The sequence below is a fragment of the Ceratotherium simum genome, chromosome 16 (genome assembly GCF_057802395.1).
Source record: "Ceratotherium simum simum isolate JZ-2026a chromosome 16, ASM5780239v1, whole genome shotgun sequence".
NCBI classification, from domain to species: domain Eukaryota; kingdom Metazoa; phylum Chordata; class Mammalia; order Perissodactyla; family Rhinocerotidae; genus Ceratotherium; species Ceratotherium simum.
This window is the reverse complement of record NC_141915.1, coordinates 50,190,437-50,217,900: the sequence shown is the minus strand read 5'-3', so window position 1 is coordinate 50,217,900 and position 27,464 is coordinate 50,190,437. Positions and strand designations below refer to the sequence as shown.

The 27,464-nt window shown below is 48.2% G+C and overlaps 1 protein-coding gene across 2 annotated transcripts in view; it reads right to left on the bottom strand.

Annotated features, from left to right (window-relative positions):
• The window catches only part of ARSG (arylsulfatase G), a 109,031-nt gene that overhangs the window by 14,773 nt on the left and 66,794 nt on the right, over positions 1-27,464 (bottom strand). For both annotated transcript variants that reach the window (XM_087441483.1, XM_087441484.1), the window contains 5 exons: positions 26,798-26,909; positions 23,885-24,022; positions 16,559-16,755; positions 15,528-15,608; positions 5,169-5,277 (listed from right to left, as the gene is read on the bottom strand). In XM_087441483.1, coding sequence (XP_087297609.1) covers positions 5,169-5,277; positions 15,528-15,608; positions 16,559-16,755; positions 23,885-24,022; positions 26,798-26,909 — 637 coding nt within the window. The remainder of the gene's footprint in view (positions 1-5,168; positions 5,278-15,527; positions 15,609-16,558; positions 16,756-23,884; positions 24,023-26,797; positions 26,910-27,464) is intronic.

Sequence of the window (27,464 nt, the reverse complement as noted above, 5' to 3'; positions counted from 1 at the left end):
TGGCGTCTCACACGGATGCCGAGCCGAGGAGTGCAGAGTGAGCACTCACAGAGTACAGCACAGTCCAGAAAGCTGTCCAGAGTCCAAGGTTCCTGCCACAAATCGGGCAGCACAGGGGACTGCACTTCAGTCCCAAACGCCATGGTGGTCGGGGCTGTCTGTTTGAGCCTTCTCAAAATTGTGTCCCTAAGAGAGACTGGCGTCACACATGAGTCAAATCAATGAGCAAGAAAAACAGGATCTGCGTTAGATTTGGGAATGTATGATATACTTTCTTTTTCCATCTTGTTTTTTTTTCCCCTCTATCATAAGGTTTAGCATCCTAATTACACGGCACTAAGTCTAATGTTCATGGAAGCTAGTGTCTCAGAATTTGGCAGGAACTTCAGAGGTGGTTTTTAGTCCACCCAGAGCACAAAGAAAACTCTGGCCCATGAGAAAAGCTTCAACATCTCTGGTCACTTGCCAATCTGGCATTGACTGCCAAGCTCGGGCTGTCAAAAAGGCCTTCCTTATGTCATCGAGGAAGCTAAGCCCCCGAGGTTAGCCCTGGAAGAGCGAGATCCTCCTGGGCACGCACAATCCCAATGCCGTCCCAGGGCCGGGCCGCCAGCCAAGGTGTGAACTTGGACAAAGCATTGGTTCCACCGGCTACCAAAGGGACCCCAGCTGCTCCAAATCCCAAATCTCACCTCAGAAACTGGTCCTGGGAGTCTTTGAAACCTTGGAGAAAGAGATCAAAAACCCAAAAATTTACCTTTTCAGGTTTCTGCAGCTCATAACGATGCTTGGGATGGAGGCTTTGGCAGGGCTCCATTCTGACTTTGGTGGGACCTAGGCAGTTTGGCCTTCGTGGGCCCCTTCCTCCATACGAAATATTAAAAATTATATTTCACAACTGCATTGACATAAGATGAATATAGAGAGTCTGTATGAAACCATTTTCTTCAACCAAAAGTTCTTTTTTTTTCCTTCTGATTTTAAAAGAAAATAAAAATTTCATGTGCCCCTAAACTTCAGTCTCGTGGGCCCTGGCACCGTGCCTCACTGACCTGATGGAAAAGTCGGGCCTGACTCCTGGAGGGAGGAAACCTCACTTCACCGGGCCTTTTGGTTATGAGAAGGGCAGCCAAGAGCCTCCTCATGGCAGGAGAGGCTGAGGTTGCTCTGCACGAGGACACAAAAGGCTGCCGTCACAGTAGGCAGGGGACACTTGCGCAGGTTCTGTGGCCCATGTGAAAATATTTTCTTGTTTTCTTAATGTGGCTTCAGCCAGCCCAGGGCGCTGAAGGTTGTTCAGAGGAAGTGTGTGGATTTGTGTTCTTATCCAAGGAGTTGCCAAAGGAACCTGATGCAGAGAGGAGACGATGGCGAGGAGGATGCAGGAGGGCCCTGCCCCTGGTCGGGGGGCAGGGTGGGGAGGGGGGGAGGCTGAAAGGCTGCAAAGGGGCTGTCCCAGTGGAACAGCCTGGACCTCAGGACACGGGTTGATGGGAACTGAGGTGTTGTGCTGGCTGTCCTGGGGTGGAGTGCATCCTAGGGCCTGGGGGTGGAAGGGGGGCTGGGGGGGTGTTTCCTAGAAGCTGAGGACATTACATCTGGGAAAAAGGCGGATGTGATCTGAAGACGGGAAGTGAGGAGGGTGAGGGGGGTGCTAGAGGAAGGATTTGGGGTGCGTGGGCCTGGGCACAGCGGAGGCTTTTTTTCCTCTGTGTCTGGAGTGAGGCAGGGGAGAGCAGAACTTCCTCCAGACCGTGGAAGAGTGGGAACTGTCCCCGGGACGTGGCCAGCAATTCATTTTTAGCATTTAGTTGTGAATTTCTTCCTGTGTTGTAATCCCCTCTTGTTACCCTGGGAAAAGCTAGGTACCGACCCTTCCTGGCCTAAGCCCCGCTGCAAAGGTTTGAGAGGCTGCAGGTTCCCCCAGAACTCCCCTCGGGTCCCTCTTAGAGGCCAGCAGAGCACAACAGCACCATTTTCGGGGAGCACGGGAGTCCCAGAGCATCAGGAATGCCCAACAGCAAAGCGTGCACGTCTGTTACAGAGCAGGGTGCAGCCAGGGGCAGGGGTGGGTGTGAGATCACCTCTCCATCTCCCCCCACCACTGCCCACTGCCAGGTACAGGGAAGAGGGAGGCACTTGGAAAGGAAACAAGTGGGTAGACTCTGCCCAGGGGCTGACACCTAAACCGCAGGACACCGACATGAACATCACGTCCTTGTAGCTTTTTATTTCTGGGACTTGGTTCTGCACCTCAAGACAGTACAGAACCAGCCGAATCCTCCTTCCACATAACTGACTGCCTTTTGAATATTGTAAAAGAGCCACGAGGTATCCCCCAAGGGATTATCCACTCTCCTGGCTAAACAGCAGCTATAGCTGTTTTTCAAATGAGATTGTTTCAAGTCCTTCACACCATCCTGGTCACCCTGTACTTGCCCCGTAATCTCCGAAAGAGAGGTGCTCTGTTCTGAACAGAGATGGGGGTCTCCCAGCTCAGATGCAGAGCAGACTCTTCCCCTCTTTGTACATGACTAAGAGAAATCACATTAAAGTGGTGGTTCTCAATCAGCATGAGTCTGTCCTCCCAGGGGACATTTGGTGCTGCCTGGAGACATCTGGGTTATCAAAACTGGGGGTGTGGGAGCTATTGGCGTCTAGTGGGTAGAGGCCAGGGATGCTACTAAACATCCTACAATGCACAGGACAGTCCCCACAACGAAGGATCCGGCCCTAAATGTTAACAGTGCCAAGGCTGAGAAACCCTGCTTCAGAGTTTTAGAGTAAAACCACCAGGCTCTCTCCACATGTGCTGTCGAAGCCTGGCCCTCCTGAAGGTAAGTTAGCTCCTACACACCAGGAGCCTTCTGTTTGATTTGCTTATTACTACATCTGAGTCCCTACAGCAATGCTGGACCCATAGTTGAACACAGCAGTAAATATTTGTTGAATAAATGAATTTCCCCCATTCTGCAATTGTGTCACTGGGATTTGGGGTCAGGGCATGTGCAAGACCTTTCTTTGATCTTATTACATCACGTGGGTGCACACCAAAATATTAACACTGATTATCTCTAAAAGGTAACCAGTGGCGTTAGTGTGGACCCCTTCTCTCCTGCCCCCCGCAACACACTTTTTCCTTTTCTGTATTCATGTGAGTACTTATATCAACTTGTCTACTTTCTGATGCCCATAATTCCTCAGGCCACCGGAATACAGGTTTAAGGCACTCTGGCCTTAGCTCCAAGTGGCTTAAGGGAGTTACCTCTGACCCAAACGCAGATCTATATCCCTCTGAGGAATCAAATACTAAAATAGGTGGTAAGCGCTTTGGGAGGGAGTGCCTGGTGGGGCTTCCAAGAACATGAAGTATTAGTATCAGTTTCTTGAAAATGGTTTGTAAGGCCATTCTCCTTAGAGGTGACCCTGAGGGAGTCATGGAAAGGGGCAGTCGACACATGGTGGCCTTCTGGCAGGAAGGACATCCACCCAGGTTTGCTTCACATGAATTCACGTGGGGAAACAGCAAGAGAGTGAATTCTATGAGACAAACTGTCCTACTACAATCGAGGGTAATTTAATGGCAAAACATATCCAAGAGGGGCTGATATGGTATATCGGTCTTGTCCTGGTAAAATTCCAGGGGCCCTCAAGCAAATATTACCTTGTCCCAAGACTCGCTTCCTTCTGTCACCAAGCTATTCCCTAAATCAGTTGTCACCTCTAAGCCCTGAATTATCCACGAGATGATGCAATTTTACCACGGTGCCACAGTTGACTGTAGGCGCAAACCGTTCTCAAATGAGAAGCGCGTGCTTGGTTTTCAGTGATGTAACTTGAGAGAGGGCCGAGGTATTTGTGCATGTGCGGCCCAGCCCGTGAACACTTGGCCTGACTGCACCAAGTCAGCCCCATAAAAAGCAGCCCGCTTGGCCCTCTTCCCAGCCAGCCTGACATCACCGACTCCAGCCTGTGCTGCTGTTGTCACACCTGCTGGCACCCCCTGACAGCACGCTGCCCCCTCCTGATTGTACAGGGCTGACCCGGAGTCCTAGGGGCCCACAGGCTGCCAGGGAGGGTGCCTGCTCACCGTCAGAGCTGTTTACCCTTCCTTTCCCCTCGGCTTCAGCCTCTCCCCTTCCTCCCACCAGGGCAGGGGAGGTGGAAGGGAGCCAGTGCAACTTCCTTTCCTCTCCGAGGCTGTATTCTTTATGCCAGAACCCATTCGGCTAATGGTGAAGAACCTTTGAACCAGTAAATCAGTCTTTAACCAGAGCAAAACTTCTGGGCACGTGAGCAAGCACCGGTTTCTATGGAGGGTCCCCTTGTCAGTGATTACGGGGGCAGAACCATGGAGAGGAAGTCCCCATCAGAACACGTGAGAAGCCCCCATTATAAGTCATGGTTACATAGCTGCATGGCATTGCTTTCAGGGGGGCATGCCACAGCTAAGTTCTGTGCCAGGGAGATAGCCTCCTGGATGTGCCTTAATAAGGATGTAAGAGTGATGGTGAGATATTGTCCCATTTACAGTTGTCCTTCGAATATAGAAAGTACCCAGTAACTCACCTTATTCTAGTAGCTTCATTGCTAGAGGTAGGAAGAATGTCCTCACCTAAGCATTCATTCTTTCCTTCCTGGAGTGGTGGGGCTGACTCTCTTCTCCTTCCTCTTTGGGGCAAGTGGACATCTAGATTCCTTTCTTGGGGCCATGTGACTGCCAGGGACATGCTGGCAGCCAGCGTGGGGGGACAGCCACCCCTCGGACACCTGCCCTACCCCCAAGGATGGAATAATTACAGCTCGAATGATCTATTCCCTCCCGTCAGCTTGACCCAGGCCAAAAAGGGAGATGCCGCTGCTTGCTCTCCAGGAGACACTGGCACGACTCAGCACGGAAGGCCATGAAACCCACCCAGTCTCCTCTTCCCTTGGACATTGAACCCAGAGATGATTTGAAGAGTCCCGCTGCATTATTGCTTTAACTAGCCCATGCAACTGCCTGCGCTGGATCCATGCTGCTACAACCAGAATTTTGGAAGAATCTGAGAACAAAGTCAGGCAAAGTCAAGCAGTGGATGAGCTTCCCGAGGTCTCTAGTCATTCGAGCATCCATGACTTTGCTTGCTCTAAACCCCAACATCTCAAGGTAGTTGGGGGTCTCATACCTTAACAAAGCAGTGCTGGTGACATTGATGGGGACTCTGCCAGGCCAGTAGGCCAGAGCCGGGACCCGGTGTCCTCCTTCCCAGGTGGTCTGCTTGGCTGGACTTCCCCCTGTGAAAGGAAGAGAGGCAGTTGGTCCTTTGACGTGGTAACTCAGAACTTTCCATCTAAGAGCTAGTCTCTGGGACAATAGTCCCTGTCCAAGAGGACTCTGTAAGAGTTTCTGATAATTCCAACAAAGGAATGAGTTCTTGTAGTAACCACTTAGTTTTATTCAATGAGCTAATATCTTTCAATATTTGCTTTTATTTTACTGGACTCAACATATGTAAATAGTTGCCCCAGTCACTCTCTATTGAATCATGTCAATTTATTTTCTCCATGTTACTTTTAACACTTGAAATTGTCTGCTTTGTTTATTGACTCGCTCATCATGTATCTCCATTCCATCGGTCTTGTGCACCCAGTTCATACTAGGTGTTTAACAAATATTTGTTGAATAAATGAATTTGTCTTCCTACTGATCATAATGTGACTGTTTAGGATGAAATAATACAATTATTTGAAAAGAGAGAAAAGCAGAAACTTCCCCAGCTATTTGATCTGCCCAATACCCAACAACTGATCTGGCCTGGATTTTATTGTATTTTGTTCTGCTTTTCTTTGCTTTGTTTTTCCTTGAATTAATAAAATTGTTCTGATGTTGTAGAGACAGCGTTAGTAATAGCTCTGACCTCCTGCCTCTTGCAGGGAGGTAAGAACAATCTATGTGCAATCTATGAATTTCCACTTTGGTAATTCAAAGAATTATTTTTGTAACCACTAAGTCAAAAGTGACCACCAATATAATGATGACCAGCGGGCTGGAAGAGATGAGGTCATGCTTTATGGAAACATCCTGAATTCATGTTGTGTTGAATTAACCATGACCATCCCCACCACTCCCACACACATCCCACCCTCATCCTAGTGGAGCCAAGGATTCCGCAAAGTTGGCGTGTGGAAAGCCCTTCCAAGGCAAACGCTGTATGTGGCTCACACATACTGTGGTCATTCAGCTTCCCCATGTTGGGCTGGTGTGAATAATGAAGGCAATGATGATGAGAGGGAGGGGGCCACAGGACCAAGGCTTCTGTTGCTCTGTACTCACACAGCAGCCAACAGAACCTTTGATGTCCCTGGCCCAGCGCACCACACCGGAAATGCTCAGCATTCTTGAGATTTTCTCATAACCAGCTTTGGAGTCCCCCAAGTGTTGAAGTAAGAAACAAAACAACTCACGTCGTACAGACTGTTTATGTTTAAGGGTGTGGGGCTCTCGAAACCAAGTAGCGTTGCGAAGGCTGAATGGGAAGCTCTTTAACCTGGCCCAAGATTTCTCAAATACATTCTTCACACTGAGAGCCACACCTCCCATAAATACATACAGAGCCCACTCCCAATTATTCACGCACATGGAACAGAATCCAGAGCTGCAGCGAGCATAAAACGCACTCCCACCCACGTGGCTTTGGAATGCATGACTTATGCTTCAGCTTAAGGCCAAAGAGCAGGGAGGAAGCATCCACGATTGCACGTGCCGGGGCTCTGCAGCTCATCCCTCCCCCAGGAGGGCATTTGTATGGAAGCTTGGGGGATGGTGGAGAGAAAATATGGACTCTGTTTGTTTGCATGTTCACGGTGCACAAAATTGAAACGGACTTTCTCAGCCTTTGAGGCCAGATGCCAAGGAAAGGTGAAGGTTTCAGTTCCAAGAAACAAGCCAATAGTTCTGACAATCAACCAGACGGCAGGAGCAGGGAGCCTGCGCTGCGGTGGGCAATGGGTGCTGAGTCGGCACACAGGATTTGGTCTCTGCCTCCAGGATGTTTCCAGAAGGGTACACTAGCCCCTAATTAATAAATTTGCTAATTGGTCTTCAACACTAGGGGTTCTGCTCATTTGTCACAGGCTCTTGTGTTGCTCTTTTTCAGATGATTAGTTTTCCTAATTTGTTTTTCAGAGAAAAATATTTCAGTATTTGCCTTATTTCAGCAGAGGGTTGAAAGCTGGAGAGGTTGGGAGGAATTCAATCCGTTATAAAACGTGTATATGTCAAAAGAGTGGACAGTCCCACGCAAAGAGTCACGAATTAGGAGAAAGAGGGGCAAAGGTTGGCTGAGAGAAGCCCTCAGCGTGGCCACTTGAGGGGCAATCCCCTCTCTGTCGTCAAGACTGGCCAGCTAGTAGTGGCTGCACTGTGGGTTCTGGCTTTAACAGAAAGACACAATTACCTATTCCAGCCATACCCACAAACCTTGTAGTCTAAAGGAATTTATCTTAAAGAGTTCAGAGTACGAGTAAGCAATTATAAAAAACATATTTCCCAGCGTGGATACCATCTCATTCCAAATCCCAGTATCCCATTGGGCACTGCTCAGGGTGGACAAATTTAGAAAGATCCAACTAGCCTCCTCTGTGGATCCCCAAGGGTGATGCTTGATAATCAAGCGTCTGATTATTAGGAACCCCTAACAGTGTTTGTTGTGGTTTTTCTGCACCAGCAAAGGCTGAATCCCAGGACAGCAGCCCCTGGTCCCCCAGCACTCTTCAATGATACCTGCTCCTACTAATGGACCCTCACCCCGAGTTCCTCATAATAACAGTAACAACACTATCTCCTATTTAACGAGCCCTTCCTAAGCACCACGTTAAGTGCTCCTAAGATTATGTTAAGTGCTTCCCTGCATTGTCTCATTTAATCCTTAAGACAACCTTGTGAGCGAGGCACTGGTATCCCCGTTTTTCAAATGAAGAAGCTGAAGTTCAGAGAGGTTAAGTAATTTGCCGAAGGTCACCCAGCTAGCAAATGGTAGAGTCAGGATTTGAATCTAGGTCTAACTACACAGCCAGCACCCTCGCCCATTAAAGCTTCTAGGACAGTAGTTCCCATCCCTAAAAGCGTTTTAGAATCACCAGGGGAACTTTTAAAAAATATCCATGCCAAGGTCCCTTCCCCAGAGACTGTGACTTAATTGGCCTGGGATGGGGCCTGGACATCAATATCTTCTAAAGCTCTCCTGGTGATTTAATGTGGAGAGCACCTATTCCAGGGGAAGGATGGCAAGGGGCAAATCAGGAAGTAGACACAATGAATTTCAAAACTAAATGTAGTTTATGTGCTTTTTAATCACAGGTTTGATATTGCCCATGCCTTTTACCTTTATGCCATAGGATCATAAATGTGAATCTCTAAGTTATTGCAAGAACAATAGATAAGCCCATAAATGAAACTTCTATGCACTTTTTGATTTCAAAAGCTATTTGTCAGTTTAGATAAACCTTAATACTTTGATCAGCGGCACTGGTCCATTAAAAGTGTTGGTTGCATTTGGCTTTCTGTTGAGAAATGCATGTCTTACGGTCATGAGAATGCATCTCAATGCACTTGCGGTTAGTTATGACTCTAATTGAGGCAGAACCTCTTACTTAAAGCAATAAATATTTAGCCTCAGCAACCAAAATATAAACAGAACCATGATTCATGAATTTACTTACTTGTTGTTCCCTGGCCACGGAAGTGAAATGGCATTCCGTGATGCATCGAGACGGGGCAGACAGAGGGAGATTCCCCACGGCCCACGCTTAGGAACAGAGGTCTTCCCCGGAAGGGATCTAAAGGCCATGTTGCACTGAGTCAGAAAGGCAGTGCAGCTAATGAGGACGTTTGCAAAATTCTCAGGACCGTAGAACCACGGGGAGAAGCCCCAGAGACTCTGATTTAATAAGTCTAGGGTGGGGCTCTGATTCTAATGCCAAAGGCCTGAGGACCAGAGTTTGAGAAACATTAGCCAGGTAAGCAGGAGGACGCCTTTGGAGCCAGGCAGGTCTCAGTGCCAGCTCTAGCGTCCCCCTCTGCATCATGTGGCCCCGAGCAGAATGCTTAACCTCTCTTAGTCTCCATTTCCTCAGCCGAGAAGGAGAGAAATGACTGTACTCATCTCTTGGGGCTGTGGGAAAAGTTACAGAAGATAATGTAGATAACGTTCTAAGCAAGGTCCTGTGGCATAGTGCCTGCCACGGAAGTACCCAACAAATGCAATCTAAAAACAAAAAAACAGAAAGAAAACAAAATTACTGGGGCCGGCCCGGTGGCATGGTGTTTAAGTTCTCACACTCCACTTTGGCCGCCCAGGGTTCACAGGTTCGGATCCCAGGCGCGGACCTACACACTGCTCATCAAGCCATGCTGTGGCGGCATCCCACGGACAAACTAGAGGAAGACTGGCACAGATGTTAGCTCAGGGCCAATCTTCCTCACCAAAAAAAAAAAGAAAACAAAAACAAAATTACCTACGGATCAAAAAGAGTAGAAGTTGCAACCTCGCAGCTTGCACACTGAGTTCAGCCCCCTGGCAGTATGGCTTGGCATGCATGGGTTTTTGTATTTTCTTAACTAATGTTGAATGTCATTAGACAGGGCCGTCTCTCCAGTTAATTGATTCCCTAGCACTGCCCACAAGTGACGAAAACAAGCATTTGTTCACATACGTTACCTGCCTGACCCACGGAGCCTTCTTTATTGGTGACTCGGGGAGAAGAACAGGCCTGTTCTGAGGAGTGCGCATTCTATAACCTTCTAAAGAAGCAGGCTTCATTTCTAAATATAAATACGTGCCCTTGCCAAAGGATGCCCGCCCGTAGCATACTAGTTTTCTAGAAACACAGAGCAGCCAGGGCTCTGTTGGAACCAAGGACTCTGGCTGGCCTGGGGTGGCCTTGAGTGTGGTGATGGGACATTCCAATCCTGGTGGCCGAAGGCCTAGGAGGACACACAATTCAACTTCCACTGGGTCCCCACCAGCTGGCCCTGCCCCCAGCCAGGGCCAACAGCCAACATCCCTTGTCTCTCCCTCCTTCACTCAGCCCCACCTCTGACCTTTCACCACCCCTTACCCCAAATTGGACAGAAGGCCCAGGATGTAGAGCCTGCTTCCCAGTGGGAAAGGTTATGCAACGACCTGATAGCATCAAATTACGACAGCCAAGGTCTCCTAGAAGCTGAGGATGCCAAGTTCAACAGAATGTTTCCTCATCACCAAGGGGGAGGAAGGAACAGTTCTGCTCTTCAAATAAAACAAGAAAAGATTTTCCAGACAGAGGATCAGTCAGTTAGGGGACAAACAAGGTGTTGGTCCTGTAGGAAACAGGTCTGGAGTGGGTTGGGGAGGGACGGCTGCTCTGAGCCAGGCCTGTGCTGGGGCTGCAGTCTCCGTGTCAGCAGTGGGCACGCACCTCATGCCCTCTTTGTGTGGGAGGAGGCAAAGCCACTCTGCTTTGCCCCCTGCCCCCCAGTTCAGTTTCTCCTCACCCCTGCAGGGTACAAGCCAAGCCCAGTGGAGCATCCTCACTCCAGCACGGGATGAAAAGACGACTCCAGGAGACGCTGCCTCATCCCATCAGCTGAGCGAGGCGGCTTGGCCAGGAAAGGAAAGGGAAGACGAGGAGGGGGGCCCAGGGGCCCTGGGAACAGGGGAAGGCAGCGCGTGGCCTGACGTAGCAGGCTGGCTGCGGGAAGAAAGGAGCAGGGCTCTGGGTACTGTTTGTCCTACTCTGTTGCGAAAACATTGACTGTCTTCCCTCTTTCATCTGTCTCGAGACTGGCCCCCACACAGCAGGATGTGCAGGCATCCCACTGATGAGGAACCTGGCTGAGGAGGAGCAGGTGGTCCAGAGGGACCCCCAGCCCGTCGTGACCTGAGCCCCTGGCCACACTGCTTCCACGAAGGGCTCTGCCTGGCTCCCCACAGCCCCCCAGCGCGTTCCGGGCAGAGAGGAGAAGGAAGGCTGTGGAGTAGTTGACAGGAAGCTGGTTTGGAACATGAGGAAGGGGAAGTGTTTACCTCTAGGCAAAGTTCGCCTCCAAGATCTCCTGAGAAAAGAAGAGAACGGCATCCAGCCCTCACCCCACCACAAATGCAAGTGCTGTGCCCCACAGATACCACATCGAGCAGCAACGTCCATGCAAGGCCTTGCCCAAAAAAGAGTGTTCTCTTGAGATGACCGAAATCCAGCTTCAGAGCAAAGTCTCCCGAGACAGAGGCCTAGAGCACTTGTAAAGTCATCCACATGTTATTTAAGTGGCCTGTGTACTTTAGCGGGGAAATCTCTTCCAGGGCATTTTCTGATCCCCTTCCAGTTCTTCTCTTCTTGGGGTGTCCCCAGTTCGTTTCAGCTGGGAGTGAAGAAATGGAGTCTTACAGGGGTTAGAAGAGGCCAAAAGCAAGGCCGAGTGCCTTCTGGATCCCAGTTGATCCCCCAACAGGCCGGCAAGGTGGGTCCACCACCCCACATGACAGAGAAGGAAACTGGGCCGAAAAGGGGCAGGGCCCGGCGGGCACCAGTTCCTAAGCTGAGTTGAGATTCAAACCCCACCTGGGCCTCTGAAGCCATTAGCTCTTTCCACCTCTCCACTCTGCCTCCCACAGATTTAGGAAGATTCAGACTGTCACGGGGGCTAACGACATTTTCCTTGACAACCAAGGGGTCCAAAGAAGCAAGGCAGGGCTTTCCAGATGGCTGAGCAGGCAGTAGGGTAGAAGAAGGCGTGAGGAATAACAAGCATGTGGGTTGAGGAATGAGTGGGTGGTGGTCAAACCATGTGGCCCCTCGGTGGATGGCCGGCCTCAGGAGAGCCCTCCACCCTGCTCAGCCTCAGTTTCCTCATTTGGCCAACAGGCTGGCTGGAACAAAGACCACTGAGCCCCCACCCCCCACCCTGGCATTCGTGGGATGCGGGGATATTCCTGGAGATGCCATCACTCGCCTCTCTCATTTGTTATCTTTGGCTCAGTGAGAATGAGTCTAGTCCCTGCCCCTCTCCCTCCTCTCAGCCCCATGAATGTTAGAGGGTCTTTTAAAATTGAACAATATGCCGGCAGGAGTGGGAAGTGGGGAGCTTGTGTTTAAAGGGTATAGGGTTTTCTTTTGGGGTGATGAAAATGTTTGGGGAGTCAGCAGAGGTGACAGTTGCACAACATTGTGAATGTGCTAAATGCCACTGAATTGTACGACTTTAAGTGGTTAATTTTATGTTTCATGAATTTCATCCCAGTTTGGAATGTCACTCTCACTCTTAAAACCCTTCCACGATTTCACATTTCTTTAGAATTAAGGCCGAAAGTGTTCCCCCAAAGGAAAAGACCTTTGAACACTGGCCCCGGCTTTCCCTTCAGCCTCGTCTGTCTCTACTCAACACGCTCCCATGAGCTCCAGACACAAAGACAGCCAGGCAGCTCCTGCTCTCTGGTCTTCCCACTCTTGCCCAGGCTACGCGGAACCTCCTCCCCAGCAAATCCCCGGCTGCCTCCTACTCATTCTTCAAAACTCACACCGCTCAGGAAGCTTTCTTGCTCCCCCTCCCATGTGGGTGAGATGCCCCTGTGCTCCCCTCTACCATGGAGTTCTTACCCTGATTATAATCAGCTGCTTACGTGTTTGCTCCCAGCACTGCCCAAGAGAACTTTCTGCAATGATGGAAATGTTCTATATTTGCACTATCCAATATGGTAGCCACCAGTCGCATGTGGCTTCTGAGCCCTTGAAGTGTGGCTAGTGTGACTAAGGAACTGAATTTTAATTTAATTTTAATATAAATAGTCATGTGTGATGGGTGCCTGGCGTATCAGACAGTGTAGTTCTAGACCAGTGGTTCCCGAATTTTAACCTGCAACAAAATCTCCTGAAGGACTTGTTACAACACAGACTACTGGTTTCTGATTCACTAGGTCTGGGGTGAGGCCCTAGAATTTGCATTTGCTCACAAGTTCTCAGGTGGTGCTAATGTTGCTGGGACCATACCTTGATAACCCCTGGTCTAGATCCAAAAGTTCTAGACTCGGATGACTCTAGACTCCTGGTCTAGATGTGGATATTCTAAATTGGTGGTTCTCAAAGTGTGGTCCCTGGACCAGCCGCATCAGCATCCCTGAGAAGCTTGTTAGAAATGCAACATCTCCATCACCATCCCAGATCTACTGGGTCAGAACTGCAGTTTAGCAGGATCCCCAGGGGACTATCTGCACATTGAAGTCTGAGAAACGCTGCTCTAGACTGTCATTCCTTAAAGCCAGGGGCTAGGTTGGTCTTTGCGTCCCAAACACTGAGCACCCTTCCTGGCACATAGTAGTTGCTCAACAAATGGAAGGAAGGGAGAGATACAGATTGCCCAGCTAGTAAACGTGTTTCTCATATGGTAAAGTTCTTCCATCGAAGAATGGGGCCCCAGTCCACATCCTTAAACTTGATTCACTGTTTCAAAACTGTCTTACAAGGGGGGAAAGACAAGATAAGGCAGGTCCTCAGAAAGGAGATTAAAGGTCATCTTAGGGAGCAGAGAGCTCCTCACAGAGGAGCCACTTACTGACAGATGTCTACCCCCTCATCCTTGATCTCTATGCCTTCTGGACTTTTACCCCTGAGAGTCCTGATTCTAGGCTCTTCCAGGCTTCCCAGCTGACCATTGATGATGGCAGCCTGACCCAAGGGTAACCCAGGTACAGAGAAGAGGAATTATAATCAGCTAATGCAAAAAACCACTCCCAGCCCACACCGTATTTCTCTAGGCTGCTGTTGCAGGTCTTAGACACATTTCCACCCACCTCCAATCCAAGCGTCTTTTCCTGGTCCACCTCTCCAGGAACCAGAACTAAATCACACCGTTCTTGAACTGGAGGGAACCAAAGAAATCAATATAGAGAGAGAGAAGCACCAACATGCTGAAAGACGAAGTAATCTGGTCACTGCGCAGGTCAGGCGGAGGTGGCACCCAGTTCTCCTGACTCCCAACTCAAACCTCCAGACACAAGATGCGGCCACAGTCCCAGCAGCCACTCAGTTGTAAAGTTCTCAAGGGATCTGATCCAAGGGACACCAGGTTACAGTTGACAAATAAAAATGAATGATCAGCATTTCCTTCTTGCCACCAGCTACGAGGTGCACGAATGTCCCTGTTTCTAGTTACAACAAATATTCTGCCAGACTAAAATGAAAAGGAGTTGGTGTTCTCCGACCTGGAGACAGTGGGGCCATAGCTCAGGAGCAAGCTGCACGGCAGGGAAAACCCAGCTCCAGGGGGTGATCTTGCCAAGCCCACCTCTGAACCCCTTGGCTACAAGCACCTTCTAAAAATTTATTTGAATATTTTAGGATACAAATAATACAAGTTTGTTGTGGGCAAAATCACACTTAAACCCTCCCTCCTCTTCCCAGAGGCAATTACTGCTAATCTGTTGTTACCTTTTGTTGCCTTTCAAGATTTTTCTGAGTATACATATTCTTATTTTTATATAATAAAGTCATACTTCACATATTGTTTCTTAACCTGTTTTATTCACTGAAAAGTATTTAATGTAAATGTTTCTGGGTCGATAATATGCACCATTTCAGTGGTTCCTTAATATTTCTTTAAATAAATGTATCATAATTTCCTTAACACTCCTCTCTTGCTGGACACTTGAGTTATGTCCAACTGTTTTTCTAAAAACCTACTGCAATGAGCATTCTTTTACATACACCATTACGCACTTGGCTAATTATTTCTTTAAGACAAATTCTTAGAGGAAGAATTGATATGTTAACAAGCATGCATATTTTTCAAGCCTTTGGTCCATACTGCATGGCTGCTCTCTCAGAAAGTGAGGTCCTTGTGGGGAAACTGTCCCAGAGCAGATGGGGGCTGGGCTTGGGGACTGAGGATAGAGAGGGGAAGAAGAGGGTAATGGGGAGATCACCAACTTTAACTTTGCTAGCAAGCTTGGCTCCATCCTCACAAACTGTGTGAACGTGGACAAGTTACTTAGCCTCTCTGAGCCTCTCTCTTTCTTCATCTGTAAATGGAGTTATTACAACATACCTTTTATGATTATAAGGTTTAGAGATCATGTATATAGGAACTTTGCATAGTTGCACACTAAATATTTCTTGAATGAATGAATGAATGGTTGGATGGATGGAGGGATGATTTTTTAAAAAAAAAAGCCAAGAAAAAGAAGGAAGGAGAAAGAGCAGAGCAGCGGGATGAAAGAAACGGCAAAATGTATCTGTTGGAAGGTCCATGGATGGGCTTGTAGGGGAGAGGGCAGGTCCCTTGAGGGAGTCCAGGGAGAAAAGGAGAGAAAAGGATGGTCCTGCCAAACAGACACCCTCTCTGTCCCCATCTGTTTCTTCTCTGGGAGCTGGTGGCTGGTGAGCAACTTGTCCCTGTTTCCCAATGACGCCCCTAAGGCCTGGACATAAGCTGGTCCTCCCAGAGGCAGCATCTCACACCCCAGCCTGGGCTCGGCACCCGCAGTGGATGCACCGACCCCAGCCGAGGCCCCTACCTTGATGACTTTGCCACGATCCAGTGAAGGGACCCACGCTGCCCGCCAGCTCACACTTCTGAGCCCATGGGCCGTTGTCTCCTAGAAACCAAAAAGAGCAACAGGTAACCGTCAACAGGCTAGTAGACACTTTCACTGATTCTCTCTCTCTGGCCCAAATCCCTGTGCACAGCAGGGGACTGGATAGAAGAAGGACTTGTGAAACAAATATGATCCCTCCTCTTGAAGAGCTCTGCTTTATATGAGGCCAGCCTCTGCTGGGCTTTCAGAGAGCTGGGCTCTCCCTGCCTCAAGCCAGCCCCAGCTGAGGTTCTCGTCTCACAGGCCTTTGTATATAGTTTTGACAATCCCATCAGCATTGTCATCAGCCCAGCAACTATTCATGGAGCACCTATGATGCGCCCAGCGCTCCACATACATTAGCTCATGTTCCTCCACCTAGCTGTGGAGTAGATTCTGTTATAGTTCAATTTTGCACATGAGGAAACAGGCTCAGAGAGGTCAAAGTAATTCTCAATAGTACCATATAGATTCAAACCCAGGTCTCTGCTGCCCTCATTCCAGACAGGGACCTGAGATCCACAATGCCTGTGTGGGCCCTTTAAATGGCTCAGTAGTTCAGCCCCACTCAGCCATGAGATGTGACCTGGTGAACAGTGGCAACCAGAGTCTTTGGGACCAGGGAGGATGGTGAAGAGGGAATCTTTAAACTGCCCGAGGACTACATAGGTTCACAATGTCAAAGTCATTCATTAACAATTAACAGCAATACCCAGATGGCCCTAATCAATACACAAGGGGCCAGCAGGGTACCTGCTCTCACTGTGCAAACCTTTCCAGTGGCTCAGCCTTGGAGGCCTCAATGGACAGATGTTCAGCATTCAAACTAAAAAACATTAGCCAGGCCCCAAGTTCAAAGCAAGCCCCTGCCCTGATAAGGAGAATCACTTGGCTAGACTCTGCTCTTCAGGGAGCGTGTGCAGGGTTATCCATTAGATCTCAGTTAGGCTGGCTGGGTTTTACTACTTAACCTGTAAACCAGAGGAATGTGTTTTCTTTTGCTGTGTGGTCGACTTTGCCCTTGATCTGGCCCACCAGGCTGTCCATCTCCCGGAGACCTGCACCATACGGCCCTTGGGCCTGCGCGTCTGCTGATAGCTGGGTCCTGGATAAGGGCACGTGCATGTGGGCCAGGCCCACGTAGAGCAGGAAGGGTCTTCCACTGGCGCTGAAGTGGAAGAGCAAAGAGGTCACTCTCCAGAAGGCTCTCCTGGCTTGTCCAATGTCTCTGTGGCTCTCCCTTGCCTCAGAGAAAACCCCAGAACACCTTCTGCCCCATGTGCTCAGGAAGTACACATCTGTCCACACCTTCCAAGGAAATGTGGAGATAATCTGGTTAGCCAAGCAAAAACTGAGAGTAACTGTAATAATCGTTACTGTCCTTCATTCACTGAGAGCTTATTAAATGCGACTCGTGTTGCCTAAATTCATCCTCATAATGACCCCCAAGTTCCCTTTTCAGATGAAGCCTCAGAAGCTTAGGGAGACGAAAGGACTTGTCCCAGTTTGTGCAATTGGTGACAGAGCCGGGATTGAAACTCAGACCTGGCTGAGAGCAGAGCCCTTGCTCTCAACTGCTGCACTCTCAAGTCCGATGCAAACAGATTTGGGAACTTTATCTGCTGTTTAGCAGCATCCAGGCCGCCACGTCCATTTCCCAGCCCCGGCCCCTTCTACGAGATGAATGGATGACTCAAGTTGACCACAGGGAATTTCAAGGATGCACATGACCACCCAGGAACAGCTAGATGAAGGCTGCATTAGAGGCCCAGGCGCCTGGCTGCCCCTTTTCTAACCCTGAAGATTCCCATGGAAGGCAAACAGGGAGCGAGGGGGTCCTCTGCTTCCTGTCTGTCCCCCACCCCCATTCTCGGGCAAGGAACAGGATCAAGGGCAGCTGCAGACCACAACCTTCCGCTCCTGCAGCAGCAGGGACCCTCATGGAGCCCCTTCCCATATACCACACCTATGGGGGCATCTTTCAGAGGACACAGGAAGGGTGAGAGGAGAGCTCCCTCAAGTTCGTACCGAGCGCTGATAGAAGTGTGGCTCTTTTTCCACCAGTTCCCCCAGAGATTCGACTTTCAAATTGGCCCCAGTGTTCTTGGCTTACTCTGATTGACACCGCACCACATCAAGTTCTCTGAGTCCTCCCAGCCTCAGCCCTGCATCAAACCGCACCGTGGAGAGCCTCCTGCATCCTGACTCCCAGGGTCCCCTGGTTGGGACTGTGCCTGCACTCAGCTCTCTTTGACAGGCATAAAACCCAAGACACAAGTCCCAAGACAGGGGCCTCTCCTTCCTCATTTTAATCAACAGTTTCTCTGCAACACTTCTAGAGTGGTGTTGCCCAGTGCAGTAGCCATGAGTCATGGTGGTTATTTAGATTTCAATTAATGAAAATTAAACAAAATTAAGAATTCAGTGTCTCACATGCTACAACACAGAATAGCCTTGAAGACATCATGCTAATTGACATAAGCCAGTCACCAAAGGACAAATGTTGTGTGAGGCCACTTATAGGAGGTACCTAGAGTGTCAACTTCATCAAGACAGAAGGTAGAATGGTGGGTAGCCAGGGACTGGGGGAGGGGAAATTGGGGAGTTGGTGTTTAATGAGCACAGAGTTTCAATTTGGGATGATGAAAAGTTCTGGAGATGGATGGTGGTGATGGGTGCAGAACAATGTGAATGTACTTAAAGCCACAGAACTGTACACTTAAAAAGATACATTTTATGTTATGTATATTTTACAACTATATATATAATAATAATATAATATAAATCTACAAATATATATAAATTCATATAAATATAAAATAATATAATTATATATTATATGTATTATTTATATAAATTCAGTGTCTCAGTTGTGCTAGCCACATTTCAAATGCTCAGGAGCTGCAGGTGGCTAGTGGCTACCATCTTGGACAGCACAGATAGAGAATATTCTCATCCTTGCAGAGAGTTCTATTGGATGGCGCTGATTTAGTGTCTGTTGCCTGCTCTCGCAAAGACGATCATGTCCAGTTGTGTAGGTTGGGTCCTGCACGAGGACATCCTGCTGAGAGAGCAAATAGGAACTTAATTCCAGCCCACAATCCACTGGCCGAGCTGGGCACCCGGGCACAGATCAATGACCACCCTGAGTGGGTGCCTTTTGCTAATTTGCAGGTAGATCCCATATTGCAGTGGCGTGCTGGATAGAGCTGGCTCAAATTTCAGGAATTTTGAAAGCCAGCTATCAAACATGACACCACTAAAAATTAAGTTATAGAAACTTACAATTAAATAAATTATTTTAGGAACAAAGCTGATAAATTCTCATGATTTATCACATCCTAATTATTCTGCTATATTTTACTATGATCTATGGCTTGGGGTTATTTGACGTATATTGTACCTGTGTGGTGGAAATACCGCATGATGGTGTGCCACTGCACATCTCCCCCCAGCTCCATGTTCAGTGACATCTCATTGGTGGCTGAAATCAGCCACAGTGAGAGTATTTACACCATGGAAATGGGCAAATACTACAAATCAGGGCTTTTCTCTCAGAGTGCCGGCTGTTAAACATTTACCAGCTCACCATTACATACGGGCTGGGGGGTGGTCCCATCTCCCACTCTTTGTCCCATCCCCATCATTATCCTCCAAACTCCCACCCATTATCAAAGTCCCATTAGCTCCCTGGGCCAGAAGCTGGAAGAAGCATGCAACGGTGAGAGAAGGCAGGGTGCACTGAAGAAAAGCACAGGCTTTGGCAGCCTGTATCCAAATCCCTGGAATTTTTATTTCATGGCTGTGTGACCCTGGGCAATTAACTTAACCTCTGTCGTCTATACAATGGGGACAATTATGCCTCCCTGATAAAGTTGTGATTATTAAATTCCCATAGTAAGCGTTTAATAATCAGTAGCCTTTTTATTAATAATTATGAATAATACATGCTAGCAGTAGTAAGGATATATGGTACCCAGGGATGTACCTCTTTCCCTGCATCCTGATGCCATGCAGGATAAATCTAGAATTCATAGACGTGGCATGAATCTAGAATTCATAGAGATGGCGTGAGTCTAGAATTCATAGAGATCTAGAATTCATAGAGATGGTCTTGCAGAAACCACACACACTGGCTCCCTGGGGAGCCATCTATCCCCCACGCCACCCCTTCATTATGCTCCTGTGCTGAACAAAAATAAAGAGTGGAGCAGACCTGGTGCTTTCCCAAAAAAAGCTGATTATAGGACAGTATGATTCCATTTTTGTTAAAAGAAAAATATATATATATATATATATATTTATACACCAGCACAGAATGATGCTAGAAGAAAATGCTCAAATCTACCAAACGGGTGTAGCATTTAGGGTGATTTTCTTTGTTTGCTTATCCCTATTTTCAGAGATTTCTAAAGGGAACAGGTATTATCTGTATGGCCAAATGAGAGGAGTGATGAGCAGAGACAAAGAAACACGTAAGATGCTGGAGAAGACATTCCAGGAGAGAGAAGATGGGGCAGAGCATGGAGATGTGCTCAAGACGAAGACCTGGGGATAGCCACATCCGGAGAAAATCACCTGATCTGAAATGGAAAATGGCAGGTGAGGGGCACCCTCCTCTTACGAAAGTCCCCAGTGGGCGCCTGCTCAGAGGGAGCCAGGCCTGCAGGTAAAGGCAGGGCTTCCCTCTAGCAGGGAGGAGTGGCCACCTGCCTAGCTGGTTCCCAGCTCTCGGCCCTCTTGGCCCTCCCGGTGGCCCCCTGGGGTTGAACGGACAAGGGGTCACTCTAGAATGGACCACTGCAATAGCCACTTGCCCCCACATTTCACCATCCCTCTGGGCCTTGGTGTTACAGACAACCATCTCAAACTCAGACTTGACCTGACAGTTCCCTGTTTAGAAACCCACTGGGGCTCCACGCAGCCTGCAGGGTCAGTCCAAACCCCGCATCCAGTATATGAGGCCATTCCAGCCTGGGTCCCTTCCAGCTTTGCGTTCCTTCCTCCCTGGCTCCTCTATGCCAGCTTCTCAAACACCTCACCTAGTGTCCTGACTCAAAACATTTAATCAATTCTTAAGATCCAACTCAAAAGCCACCACACTCCTCCTCTGCTCCCAGGTCATGGACAACCTCCCTTCCCTTTCCCCACTTCCTTATAGGACTGATCGGTATGGATCATACAAGCTCATTAAGCCAGATTTTTACATCTGTTTCCCCACTAGCCTGGGAGCCACTCAAAAGCGAGGACAGCTCTAATTCACGTTTGTATCCCCAGCACAACACGGGCACGTCTTTGGGGCTAGATAAAGTAATTCACTCATTATTCACTCAGTCAATGAATATTTATTAAGCTCTAACTAGGCCTCAGACACTGGGGAATCGAGCTATGAACACGATAGATGTGATTGCCACCTTCTTGGAGCTCAACATCCAAATGGAAACAGGAGAGAGAAAAACGCAACCAAAATATTAATCAGATAATTATTTACAAGGTGAACAGGGGTGACGGAGGAGAAATACATGCAGGATGGTGTGGAAGAGTACGACACGGGAACCAAACAGGGTTTGGGGTGAGAAGGGAATGGAGAGATCCCTGAGACAGCGAGGCTGAAGGACAAGAGGCTACAGGTGGGCTGTGCGTGGTGGCCATTCAAGGCAAGCAGCACAGCACAGGGAGAAGACATTCGGTCCCATTGCCTAACTATCCATTAGTTCATTCATGTTCTCACCCGTTATTCACTCGAACATTCAAATAGGAGAAAGGAGAAAGAAGGGGATGGGGGTGAGGATAGTCTTGGAACTGAACCTGGATCCCAGATGCAGGTGGCAGGTTGGTGGGTGTTAGGTGGGAGCTGGGTGAGGGAGATGAGGAGGGGCAACTCTCAGGGGAGAGCAATGCAGGGGGAGCTGTTGAGTCAAGTAGAAGACAGAAGTGAGACCTTGATGCGGATCCTAGGCTCCAGCCCAGGAAGGCGGGGGTTTGTTTGTCATCTGTGCATCTCTAGGACCTGATTCTGAATGATGAATGCCCTGGAATATTGGCCACATACTCTGATTTCAAATCCCCTAAGCTACTGCTCACACCTATGCCCAATACACTCATCCCTGTCAAACCTTATACCCTCTGTTTAGCTTCAATGAGCAGTCCCAGACCCTGGAGGGAGCAGAGGGCTGGCCAGCTGTGACCCAGGATCCCAGGCCATCTGCTCTCTCCTTTTTTGTCAATTCGGAGCTTTGCCTACTGCCTAAAAAACCCAAATGAAGGATTAGCTTTCAGCATCGCTGCTAGGTTAAGCGTCAAAAGTCAAGTAAAGACCCAAGTGAAAACTTTCACAGAAGTCCTAAGGGGGGCCTCTTGCCAAGGAGAAGCAGGAAACCACACTCATTTCTGACAAACAGGTCCAGGTAGGGGGCGGGACTCGCCCTGGGGGCAGGGGCCAAGAGGAGGAAGAAGTGCAGGTCTGGAGGCCTTTTCTGCTGACGCTTCGAAAATCCGAGATGAATCTGCAAGTCAGATCCCAAAGAAAGAGCACGCCTGAGGATTATTTTCCAGGGTTCGTGTCACTGTTCACTTAATCATTAATCAATCAATTAGCAAACTCTTCACCTTTTTCCTATTGTTCATTGATTTGTTTGTCTTTTAACTAATTAATTAACTGGTAGATGAGCAGCACCATCCCCACTTCAGAGCCTCTCTAGAAAAGTCCGATGCGGTTGAGCAAGGGGTTGGGGGGATTCTTGCACATTCAGGGAGCTGATGTGATCGGTCATCCAGAGGTGGAGTGCATTTTTAATTCTGCACAAGTCGACAGGCACACAGCACATTTTTCTTGCCCAGTTAGGCTCAGGCTGTGGAGACACCAAAGGACCTACTGGAAAACTGTTCCACTGCCCTTGAGGAGTTGGCAATCTTGGGAGAGAGATGAGATGAGCACACATGAGCTCATTAGAGGACAGCACAAGGGCCGTTGTGAAGGGTCAGGATGAGGCCTGAGGTGGTAGAGGAGGGGTGATTGTGTGTGCCCGTGCACCCAAGGTGAGCGCGCATCATTTGCGAGTTGTCTGTTGTTTCACAGTATCCACTCTCTGCCCTGTCCTGACCAAGGTTGCAAACCAGCAGCCCTCGCACATAGACAGCTTGGGAGAGACACGCTGCGGCTTGGTTCTGTTTTTTGCTTTTTGTTATTTTTAATTAGTACTTTCTAATATTTAAAGATCAGGAAATTTCACACAAGGACTAGGTCTTCTGCCTCTCTTGTGAAACGGAAAGAGTTGACAATCCAGACTCCCATTCCCACAAAGAAGCGGGAGCTAGGTAGAAGCTGCCCCCTTAGATGGGGCATCTGCTTTCAAGTTCACCAGAGGCCCCACCACTCCCTAATGCCTTACTCTCAGTCTGCTTCCCTCTTTAAGGCTACCTACCTGAGCCCTGTAGATGCTAGAATTTGTAACTCCTGGGGGTTACACTGAATAATGGTCCCCAAAGATATCCAGGGTCTAATCCCTGGAATCTGTGAGCATTACCTTAATGGCAAAAGCAACTTTGCAGATGCAATTAAGTTAAGGATCTTGAGATATGGAGATTATCTTGGATTCTCCTGGTAGACCTTAAATGGAATCATAAATGTCCTTATAAGAGAGAGGCAGTGGGAGATTTGACTACAGAAGAGGAGAAGGCACAGCGATAACAGAAGTAGAGATTAGAATGATGCAGCCATAAGCCAAGGAATGCCAGCAGCCACCAGAAGCTAGAAGAGGCAAGAAATGGTTCTTCCCTGGAGCCTCCAGAAGGAAACAGCCCTGCAGATACCTTGATTTTAGCCCCATAAGGCTCATTTCAGAAGTCTGGCCTCCAGATCTATAGGAGAATAAATTGCTGTTGTTTTAGCCAATAAGTTGGTGGTAAGTTTGTTACAGCAGCGATAAGAAATGAATACACCCTGCCAACTAATGAATTCAGCAAATGCCTTGAGTGCCCAGAATACAGTTGTCGGGCCCCACCCTCAAGGAGCTTATACTCTAGTAGGAGAGGACAAAATGACAATGACAGTAGAGCATTATCTGAGCAGAGATATGGGTAAGCCTCAGCAACTCGGGGAACACACCTGAGGAACTTCTAACGGTGGCCTGGAGATTCCAGGTGGACTGTTTTCCAGTTTCATTTACAGAAGACACACACACATCCATCTTTGTCGGGCAATGGAACTCCACCATGGCTCTGAGGAGTGCTGAGGCCAGAGGGCATGGGGGGTGGGAGCAGGGGGACCAATTCTTGGGGGCCAGGGGATTCCTTACCTTGCATGCTGGATGAACTGGGTAGCTTTCTCGGCATACTTCTGTGCAAGGCTGCTCAGGTTCACGGGCTGCTCCACGATGTTGAGGTTTTCATACAGAGGAAGGGCCACATCATTGTAACAGTCCCTCTCAAGGTTCCTGTTTGGAAACCACAGAGGATAGAGTATTCATTTCCACGACCTAAGTAGTTATGGAGTAGAACTAAATGCTTTAATGCAGTGATGCACACAAAAACAAAACACTGAAGAGCCTGGCCCCAAATGATTTGTCCAGTCTGCCGTTTCCTCCAAGTGTAAAACCAATATAATACCTCCTTCCATTCCCTTTGAGTAGGTGTTTATGCTCCTTGGACAAGCCCAGCCACTCTGTAAAGGTCACAAAGACTTTTGTGAACTAGGGACATTATTACTCCCATTTTGCTGGGAGAAAAACTAAAGTCTAAACAAACGAAATTACTCAAGCAGAGTTGCATAGCCAGTCAGTAGCCCCATCCCTGGTTTTTTCCACTGACCACACTGACGAGGACTTCTGTCTATGGGGTGCAACTCTTGGTATTTTCCTAAGTCAACAATCAGGACTTCATGTGACACGATGTCTGACAATAGGACAGAAGGCCAGGAACAATTTTAAAATTTCAAACCATGTTTGGAGAGTTTGGAGAAACTTTAGCAGTTGGAAAAGGTGAGGATCAAACCAATTCTATCTCTTGGAAAACACAAACTCAGCCCTTGGTCTTGCAGATTGAAATGAATCTGACACATGAATGCCCCATTCATGTGGCTGAGTGTGGCTGAGGAATGACTCTGGCCGTGATCTTGGGCAAATTACTGAAGTTCTGAGAGCTTGACTTTGCTTGTCTGAAGTGTGGGGTGCCCGTGCCCCTTACACGGTATTGGGAGGACTAAACGAGATAACAAATGGTCAGTGCTTTGCACACTGCTCAGCATACTAGGAACTCAATAAAAACTCGAGCCCTCTGTCCTGGTTGCCGCAGAGAACCAGGAGAGAAGCTGAGAACAATGCAGAGAGAAGGGGGGGTCACTGAAGGCCTCTCAAGTAGAGGAACTGTCCTCATGGTGCAGGGAAGGACTTGGGAAGACATGAAAACTCCCCGTCCCCCTACATGCACACATACTCAGAACGGAAGCTAAGAGACAAGGTCAGATTGGGGTAGATCATCACCAAGGACCACAATTTCCTAAAAAAAGAAAAAGAGTTATCTCTGTGCTGGACATCACAGTGCTAATCTCATCATTTGTGTCAAAGTTTTCAGCTTTTTATGATCTCGTTGCAACTCCACCATCATTTACATTCTCTCTCTGATTCCCCCCAAAGCCAACCTTTTTTTTCTATTTGACTTAACATGGATTTATTTATTTATTTGTTCTTTTGCTGAGGAAGATTAGCCCTGAGCTAACATCTGTGCCAGTCTTCCTCTACTTTATATGTGGGTCGCTGCCACAGTGTGGCTGACGAGTGGTGTAGGTCCACACCCAGGATCTGAACCTGCGAACCCGGGCTGCCGAAGCAGAATGCACTGAACTTAACCACTACGCCATGGGGCCAGCCCTTAACATGGATTGAAAAGGGGCTGGCCAACACATGTCATACCATGATATGGCTAGGTGTGACCACAGGTGTGACCTCCAGGCCCCACTTGGTAAGGAGGGCAGCGAGATGTTCTACAGCCTTACTTCTCACACTGCAACATGCAGATGAATCATCTGAGCATCTTATTAAAACGCAGACCTCGAGGTGGCATCTGAACTTCTGCATTTCTAACAAGCGCCCAGATGATCCCCATGCTGCTGGTCCAGCAACCACACTTTGAGTAGCAAGGATGCAGAGGACATGGGCTCTGGACACAGAGAGACCCAGGTTGAAGTCTCCATCCCTACTTTACAGCTCCGTGACGACCAGTAAAATCAGAGTAAAGACCAGCCTCACACAGTGGGCGTGTAAATTGCAGGGAAGTACATACAGTGTCTAGAATGTAACAATTTCTCAATGAACGGCCATCGTTATATTAACAACTGTTATTAATGAGCCAGCTGAGACACTTCCCTAAGCGGCTCAGCCACCTGTAACCTTATAAATAACCACAGTGCACAGTCTGAACAAGCAAAGCATCTGGTTTGTGTTGCTTTGTATCCTGAATAAGGTTTGTTACCTTTTTCTGATAATAAATGTATTGCATCCTCATTACAGAATATTTGGAAAATACAATGGGAAAGAAAAAAATGACAACCCTTTAGTCCCACAACCAGAGTGAATGAACCATTGTTACCATTCTGGCATATTCCCTTTGAGTCCCTCTCAATAGGACTATAAAGGTATAGATACAGAGGTAGTTAAGGTCACACTTCTGATGATTTGCTTCCGGCTTTTGTCACTTACTATTATATTGTGAGCGTTTTCCCATTTCATTGAATATGTTTTTAAAACATCCTGTTTAGTGCCTACACTGCATTTCAAGGCCGGAATGAGGGCTTATGTGTCAGGGCAGGGGGTGACACTTGCAAGGAGCGCTGTGGACTTTCTCTCTCTCTCTATCCCTCCTGATGTCCAGTGTCTGGGCCAGGTAAGTGGTCCAGCAGCAGAGCTAGCAGGCAGAGGAGGAGGGAGGCCCCACCTGTGTGAGACCTTGGCAGCACCAGGCTATCCCCAGCTGAGCTAAACAGTCCAAGGAACCTGGAAAAGTCCAATAGAAGAGTTTTGTAGAACTCACCTTTGGTAAAAGTTTTCTTGCACTCTGTGCAAATGATGCATTTAAGTTTGCACTGAATGCACACTCTATCTTTTTTGCTGTCCTAACTGTCCCTTGTCAGCCTGTCTCATTTACTCCTGATGGGCCACACTCTTAGGACTTCACCTGGCTCTGGAGCCCATAGCCAATGCCTTGGATAGGATTACCTGAGTGGTCTATCACCCCGTGGACATGCCAGACAAGGAGGGTGGTTGTAGCCGGGGGTATCCGTGCAGCCCATATCATGACTGTATGGGATTCCAAAGTAGTAATCAAAACCTAGAAGAGAAGCAATGGTTAGCACCCCCACTTGGCTGCTGCTCTGTGAGCCTGCATTCTTACACCCAGGACAAAAATTTAATTTTCCATGATTTAATACTGCAGTGCTATGGAGTATGTAATTAAAAGAGGATTTGATTAATATCCCTTTGTAGTATGCAAAGAAAACACTTCACTGGGTTCTGGCTGTAAGACTAGATTTGCAATCTTGTGATTAGAGTTAACCCAGAAGTGGGAGGAAGTAGAGAGAATTAATGAACAACTACCATCCCCAGTGCAATTATGGACACATTCAGTAAATATTGGGTGAAAATTTACTACATGCATGACACTTTAAGGGATGAAAGAATAAATTCTGCCCTCAAGAGACTTCCCATCTGAAGCGGAGATAAGATATATAGGTTAAGCTATAAGAGATGATCTAGGAAGGGTGTGGAGGGGAAGCCATCAGGCTGATGGAGAACCAGGAGAGTGCACCAGGAGGAGGTATAAGAGGTAGGAGGGAATAGGAGTGAACCTGGAGACAGGAATCATGAAACCTCAGAGTGTCCAAGC